The 8147-nt window shown below is 56.0% G+C and overlaps 1 protein-coding gene across 1 annotated transcript; it reads right to left on the reverse strand.

The window, feature by feature from the left end:
- Window positions 1-327: 327 nt before the first annotated feature.
- On the reverse strand, window positions 328-6289 carry LOC113406715 (adhesion G-protein coupled receptor G1-like). The gene is made up of 5 exons (XM_029911785.1): window positions 6209-6289; window positions 4930-5361; window positions 2751-2844; window positions 2334-2481; window positions 328-507 (listed from the first exon to the last, which is right to left on the reverse strand). Exons 1-5 carry the CDS (start codon window positions 6249-6251, stop codon window positions 328-330), a joined length of 897 nt encoding a protein of 298 aa, XP_029767645.1. The 5' UTR covers window positions 6252-6289.
- Window positions 6290-8147: the final 1858 nt, after the last annotated feature.

The following is an 8147-nucleotide window of genomic DNA, read 5'->3' on the forward strand; positions in this document are numbered from 1 at the left end:
GAGTCGGGGGGAGGGGCATTGGCAGGGCTGGCATAGCAGGGGGTGCTATGAGTCGGGGGGGAGGGCCATGGGCGGGGCGGGCATAGCAGGGGGTGCTGTAGTCGGGGGTCAGAGCTGGGTGCCAGCCCAAACCTGGCTGAGCAGGAGGTTGCGCGGCAGGTTAGATTTCCCATGGACCGGCAGACCGAGGGAGCAGGGCAGGACCAGCAGCGGGGATGCTCGCGAGCTGCCCTGGCAGAGCTGTGCACAGCCTGTATCATCGGCTTTCGCAGCAGCTGCTCCCAACCAAACCTGGCCCAGCGCTGCCCAGCACTATTAGCCCCTCGCTTACTGCACACGAGCACCAAATTCATTCCCATCCCAGGGACCAGCCCTTACCTGGAAAAGGGCCTTGTTGTTGATATCCATCAGGACCACTCGCTTCTCAGCGTTCTTCACCCTGCCCTTCATCTGTGCAAAGAGGATCTTTGGCAGATTCACCTCAAACCCATGGACCTCTCTGCCCACCTGCAAAACAAAGCCCAGCAGAGCCCTCAGAGTGGCCGGCGCACACGGTGAGGCTGCCCAGGCACAGGACGCTAGGGAAAGCCTGGGGCTCTGGCTACACACGCACCACAACACCCGCTGGGGTAAATCGGCATCACCAGAGCTACGCTGATTTACCCCAGCTGAGGATCTAATGCCCAGGCCAGGGACCCACATGCATCACTGCTCTGGTTTGTAGTGTGGACGGCACCCGACTGGGTGTTAAAGGGACGCCAGCAACTTGAGGTAAGAACGTTTCTATTCCAGTCGTTTAGCCGGGTTGGCGGCTCCCTGCTGGTCCCTCCTTTCGGCAGCAGCACTGAGATGAAGCCTCACAACTTCGACGCTCCTCCCTGGGCTCTAAAGGCAGGTCCTCTGCCTCCCCTGCCTCCCGCTGTTCCCCAGCCTCATGCCAGAAGGGCGGAGCCGGGCTCCCCATGCAGGAGTCTCAAGGAAAGGAGGTTCCCTCCAGGCTGCCCTCACAGGGGTGCGCAGCCCTCTGGCAGGGCCCATGGCACAGCCTGCCAGCGAGCTCTCCTCGGGAGTGAGGGCAGGGGGCTCCTCTGATCACCCTCATGAGACAGGAAGTGTGACTAGTCAGAGCATGGGCCCCCACCAAGTGCTACCCAAGGCGGCAAGGGAAGAAAGTGAAACCAGAATGAAGAGGAGATTTCCCTGGCAATCGGTACAAAGAACAGAAGTCTGATTTTTCGGGGTGAGGGCATCCCTTTAACTACACGCTGTAACCAGACACCTCCCAGGTTACCCTGGTTATGGGAAGGAGTCAGGTCCCCTCTACATTGCAAACTGTAATGCTGCGAAGACCAACCCAGGACCACGACCTGGAAAGGTTCCACAGAGAACAAGGCACAACCTGGAAACATGCCAAGTGCATCAAGAGGTTCTGCAAACGCTCCGGTTGGTCTGGGGTCCCTGCTCGAGGCACCTAGCACAGACTCTGCTTTAGGCCCTGCAGGTAATTTCAGTCTGTCCCTGGATGGCTGGGCCATTAAGGGGAGCAGGACCCAGCCTGTGACTGATCAGCTAGGGATGAGGCGATTCTAGAAGCCAGCAGGCAGGCCAGCTGGGTCTGGAGCCATCAGGAAGAGCTACAAGAAGCAGATCGACTCCTGTGGGAAGCCCTGGAGGAGGGCATGACTCTCAGGTAAGAGACCTGTAGGGAACAGATACCCCCTGGATTTGGGGGAAGGGATGGCTGAGATGGAATCTGTGCTGACTGTTCTTATGTAAAATAAAGCTGAAGCTTCAGGGCTTCAACTGGTTACTGGCAGGCATCAGGAAGGGAGGGTTGCCCCTTGCCCCCAGGTGGGACATTGAATGGGGGTGGCCGGTGTGCTGAGGTGACCCTGAGTGTTCTCTCTCTCGGGTGCTTGGCTGGCTGGTTCTTTGCTCACATGCTCAGGGTCTAACTGATCACTGCCGTATGGGGGTTGAGAAGGAACTGTCCCCCAGCTCAGATGGGCAGTGACCTGGAGAGCTTTTCGCCCGTCTCTGCAGTATGGGGCGCGGGTCGCTTGCCAGGATCATTTGAGTGTATCTGCCTTCATCATTTCCCTGCTGTCTGCAGGCATTCGGGCACCTCGGTCCCTGCTGTTCTCTGCCTGTGGCACACAATAGGCTAGTCTCCTTTAGGCTGCAATACGTGGGCCTCGTTTCAGTTGTTGGGTTAGTGTGCGGGTGTCGGTGGCCTGTACTGTACAGGAAGTCCGACTAGATGATCTGGTGGTGCCTTCTGGCCTTTAACTCTATGGTCGTGGCTCTTTGACCCCTGGCACACCTGCACTCACCTCCAATTCAGACATGAAGGGCAGATCCTGAGAGGCTTTGCTGGGCCCTATCTTCAAAACAGTCGCACGGACTGTACTCGTCCCAAAAGTCTCGCTCTCCCCTTCAAACACCACCTGTCCCAGGTCCGATTCCAAACGCAGAAGTCTCCTTTTGGGGAAGAAGGAACAGAGCATGGGTCTAGAGAGGGTAGGAGGGAAGAGAGCCTCAAAGCAGGGGCTGTACCACCACCAAGTGACAGGAGGAGAGTTTTGAGGACCCGCTGCTGGGGTTGGGAGGCTGTATATCTGACCTACCTCTCCCGAAAACCAGAGCTCCCCACAGACACACTCCTCGGGCATGTGAGGTGTACAGACCGTGATGGCAAGTGCCTGATCTGGGAGAGGAGGAGCTGGGCATAGTTTGTATACTGTACTCACTCATATGGTGCAATGGTCTTTCTTCCAGTGGGTTTCTTCATGTAGTTTGCTAAATTCCTTAATCCTTCTTCAATCTCATGCACCCTGCTGATGTCTTCAGCAGTCGATGTGGAAAGAAAAGAGAATGCTGGATTAGTTCTGTGAAGAGGGGACAACGCTGGTTTCTGTAGCATCCCTCCCCCAGGCAGCAAGTGCTTTATACTGTGTTCTCAGGCGACTGCGTTATTAATTGTTTGGTAATCATGGGTGTGATGAGGACTGGTCTGAATTCAGTGGAGCCACTCCTGATTTACATCAGCATGAGTGAGTGGCGAGCCAGATGCCGGCTGTTTGCAATGGTTCTGCCTGGGTAGGTCCGAATGGCCAAGCAGAGCATGGATACGGCTTAAGGCATTTGGGGCCAGACTTTCAAAGTTATTCAGCACCTAAGGGGATTCTCCAGAGCCCCTCTAGGCATCTTCTGGTGCCTAAATACCTTCACAAACCTGCCCTTTGGAGCCGAGCTGCTGGGGCTGGCCATGCAAAAGGAAGAATTCGCATGAGGTGAGCCCTGAGCCTCTTGCATCCACTGGGACGCAGGAGAGGGGAGACAGCCCATGGTGGTGAGTTTATTGCCTGTCTCATTCCTCTCTGAGCTTCAGTTGCCCAGGAGATGGGCTTCTGAACAGCCAACTGGCTGCACCAAACTGTAAGGAATGGGCTAGCTGAGGGTAATAGCCAGTAATGGATACAATCGCTTTGCCACACTGTCTGGCAGGCCATTAGGTTACAGCAGCTCTAGCATAGGTGCAAACTCATGTCATTCCTATCTGCACAGGCCGAGAACCTCAAGGTGCAATCTCCAGCATGCATGCTCCTGCTCTCCCGTCTCTTACTCTGTGTGTCTCTAACCAGAATGCAGCCGAGGCCATGGAGACTGCAGGTCCTAGCACCCAGAGCTTCATCTGATCTCAGCGGTCTCCAACTGGCAGATGTTCTAAAGCAGAGGCGGGCAAACTTTTTGGCCTGAGGGCCGCATTGGGTTTCGTAAACTGTATGGAGGGCCGGTTAGGGGAAGGGGTCATGGCCCGGCCCCCTCCTCCTATCTGCTCCCCCGGGACTCCTGCCCCATCCAACCCCCCTGTTCCCTGACGGCCCCTCTGGGACCCCTGCCCCATCCACACACCCCTGCTCCCGGTCCCCTGACCGCCCCCGGACCCCCGCCGCCCCATCCAACCCCTCCTCTCATTCCTGATGGCCGCCCCCAGGACCACTGCCCCCATTCAACCCTGTTCCCATCTCAACCCCTATCCACACCCCCGCCCCCTGACCACCACCCCAAACTCCCTTGCCATCTATCCAACCCCCCCTGCTGGAGCCAGGCCACGCCGCCGCCGCCACCGCCTCCACCACGCAGCTCAGAGACCGGGTCAGGCTAGGCTCTGCAGCTGCGCTGCCCCAGGAGCTCACAGCCTCGCCGCCCAGAGCCTTGCGCCGGAGGCAGAGTGAGCGAGCTGAGGCTGCAGGGGAGGGGGAACAGCAGGGGAGGGGCCTGGGGCTAGCCTCCCGGGCCAGGAGCTCGGGGGCCGGGCAGGACGGTCCCGTGGGCCGCTGTAGTTTGCCCACCTCTGTTCTAAAGGATGGAGTCCTGATGGATCCCTATAAGGCCCCCATACAGCTGTGACCTGAGGACCCCTGCACTGCTGAAGGCAGCACAACTGGCCATTAAAGGTGGGACATTGTGACTAGATGAGGGGTTATCCGGTGAAATGCAGGACCTTTGCAGCCATGTCTTCAAAAGTGGCCACTTACTTTGTGTGCTTACACAGAGAAACTTTGGGCTGGATTTCCAGAGGTGTTGAGAACCCACAACTCCAGTTCTTGTCACTGGGAGAGGTGGGATTTCGACACTGTGGGGAAATCGGCCACAGAGCGCTGCATGTGGGTGCCCCAAAAATGAGGAACCCAAAACTAGTGGCCATTTTTGAAAAATGATGGAATTAGTGACCAGTGGAGAAGCCAAATGCCCTTCTCTACCTCCTAATGGAGCATCAGCTGCCTCGGGGGTTTTCCCAGAACCTTCCCATCCATGGGCAGACAGAGCCAGCCCTGCTTAGCTTCTGAGACTGAACACGCTCAGAGGCTGCGGTGGTACCGCTTCAAGTTCTCTAACCCATTTAACGTATTGATTCAACTGTACCACGGATGGAGAAGGAGTAAACAGCGGCGCTGCTGAGGGAGGTGTTCCGCAGGCCTTTGCCGTAGGCGTAGGACACGCTGGAAAGCACAGGAACCCCACTTCTATTCTGCGGTGCACTTGGGTTTGAAAAGTGGAAGGAAGGCTCTGCCTCGGTACTCAGCGTGTAGTTGTTTCTGCCGTACGTGAGGTTGAAAATCCTATCCCTTTGGTACCAGTAGAGGCAGAAGCGGTAGTTCCCCAACTTGTCGGGTAAAGGGACGTTTACAAGGTTTGGTGGGAATGGCGCACTTATCTTCAGCGTGTCAGCACTGTTCTCGATGGTGATGATGATGTTCTCGGGCTGCATCTGATAAGTGATATGACTTTTATTCGTTTGGCTTCTTTCGCCACAAAATCGAAAGTCTTCTGCGTGGCGGCTGCTTCCTTCGACCCCTGCGTTACACAAAACCGCACTGTAAGGTGTAGCTCAGCCTGAGGGGCTCCATACGCCAGGAGTTCCCCAGGTTATTCACCTCCTCGGTGACCCCACATGACACAGCTGTCTACTACTTATTACATGGATCACAGGAAGCATCGGGGCCCCCAATGTGGTAGGTTCTGCCCATATACGAGAGAGAGAGAGCTCCTGCTCTGAAAATCTTGGGAGCCATGGAAGAACCCACTACCATAGTGTCTGAGTGCCTCCCAGTCTTTCATGCCTTCAGCCACACACTCCCCGGTGAGGCAGGGCAGGCCTGTTATCCCCATGGTATGGATGGGGAAGTGAGGCCCAGAGAGACTAAGTGACTGCCCACGGTCACCCAGGGAGGTGTTTTCAGAACAAGCATGGGAACCCAGCTCTCCTGAGGCTCAGGCCAGGCCCATCCTTCCTCTAAATGGACTCTAACCTCACCCGGGTGGCTGATCGCTCCCAGGTGTGCTGTAGGACATGAGGAACACAGATAACAATAATGCGTTCTCCATGTTCATCCAGTCTTGTTACTGCCCTGATTCATCTGCATGCCTCCAGCCTGTCCTGGAAGGAGAGGGGAATTCCATCTCGGAACACAATGACGGTCTCTCTGTCTTTCAGGAAACTTAATTAGAGGGAAAGTCCCTCTATACCTCCTGCCCCCCACCTCACTCCACCCATACTGGGACCACTGTTTCCTCCTAACAGGTACTATTCTGGCACTGGAGGTGGGGCAGAAGGTTGATAATGCTACATCCTTGCCACCTCGGCTGTTGTAAGCCATATAGACCAGCGTAGAGGTGAGGAAATAACCAGGGAGAATATTACCTTGCAAAAGGAAAAGCAGAGCCAGAAGGAGGCGATCCATCATGGGTGGCTTTCCCAGCTCTTGATGTTCCGCAGTGAGAGACTTTGACCCTGAGAGAGAGAAGCACACAACAGCAGAGTGAGTTTGTCTAGAGAACTGCAGGAATTTTTTACAGCTCAGGGCCTGGAACAGGCAGAAAAGCCTGCAGTTCTTTCTGCATCGGCATGGGCTGAGTTGAGCTACCACGCGAGGTGTCGGACACCTGCAAATGCCAGGAATTGTGTTCCTGTGAGTACCAGAGAGAAGACAGAATGGTAGCTCTATCCGTGCAAGAAGGCTGGACACAACTGTTCTATTGTCATCTGCCACTAGGGCAGTGGTGGACAACCTGTGGCCCGTCAGAGTAATCCGCTGGTGGGCCGCAAGACAGTGTGTTTACATTGACCATCCGCCGACACGGCCGCCCACAGCTCCCAGTGGCTGCGGTTCACCGTTCCCGGGCAATGGGAGCTGCGGGAAGCAGTGTGGGATACAGGGAGTGGTACATTGGGAGGTCCTGCAGGCTGGGGGTACACTGGAGCGCAAGCATTTATCAGAGAATGTGACCCCAGCTGCTCCCTCCCAGCTCTTAGCTCCCCGGGCTGGCTGGGCTCAGCTCCCCGCTCTGGGTGTTGTGATTTCTGGGGTCACAGCGCTGCTCAGGTTTGGCCTGGCCTGGCCGGGCCAAATTTGTGTAAGTGGAGTTGTGACCTGGTGCTTGGGGTTGCAGCACCACTCACTCCAATCTGGCCCAGCTGTCCCCATGCTGTCATGATGGAGGGGTGGCTGGGGCAAACCCAGGGTTGTGAGTTCAATCCCTGAAGGGGCCATTTAGGGATCTAGGGCAAAAATCTGTCTGGGGATTAGTCCTGCTCTGAGCAGGGGGTTGGACTAGATGACCTCCTGAGGTCCCTTCCAACCCTGATATTCTATGATTCTAAACCGGAGTGGCACCGAGACCCCATGCACCAGGTCACAATGTCCAGAGTGGGGAACTGAGCCCAGCCTGCCCCACAAAGTTTTGATACATTCTAGCGATCCCATTTTGGGTCGCGCCTCACAGAGTGAGAAACCCTGCTCTAGTTCAACCCCTACTTCTACAGCCAGCAGATCTGCCCCAGCTGTTTTTCTATAACCATTTCACTGCATTACATCTGATTCCTGGCTCGCTCCTATCTTTCCTTCCTCCCATTTTCATTTGCGGTGCTGCTGAAATTATAACGAGGTGAAATCCAGCACAAGGAAAGAACAGAATGTTCTGACAGCTGTTCAGTGGCATGTGCGGAAAGGAGCTGGATCCAGACCAGTAGCTCTAAACGACAGGTGTCCACATCGCAAAACCCATCGCTGCAACTGACAGTAACTGCCCCTCTGCGCAGGTCAGTCCACAATATTCCAATACCGGGTTTTCGGCTCCTTCCTCTGAAGCAAGTGGGACTGGCCATTGCCAGAGGATAAGTCTATCATGAAATCAAAGCAGTGAGGCTGCTCCAGCAGATATACCCGCGCTATCGTGGCTAACAATAGAAGCGTGGGTTTCAGCAATGTGAGTAGGAAACCAAGGTCCCCGGTGTGCTTGTACAGCCCACGCTGCTGTATCTCCATTGCTATTTTTAGCCATGCTAGTGTGCATATGGGAGTTTGCCTATAGGACTGGGATGGGCAAACTTTTTGGCCTGAGGGCCACATCGGATTTCAGAAATTGTATGGAGGGCCGGTTAGGGGAAGGGGTCTGGTTCCCCCCCCCATCCACTTGCCCCCCCGGGACTCCTGCCACCATGACGCCACCCCCCTGGGACACCTGCCCCATCCAACCACCCCTTCTCCCTGTTCCCTGACTGCCCTGGGAACCTCTGCCCCTGACTGCCTCCCGCGGGCCCATCCAACTCCCCCTCTCATTCCTGACCGCCCCGGGACCTC

This window comes from Terrapene carolina, unplaced genomic scaffold, assembly GCF_002925995.2.
Source record: "Terrapene carolina triunguis isolate 2854851 unplaced genomic scaffold, T_m_triunguis-2.0 Scaffold130, whole genome shotgun sequence".
NCBI classification, from domain to species: Eukaryota; Metazoa; Chordata; order Testudines; family Emydidae; genus Terrapene; species Terrapene triunguis.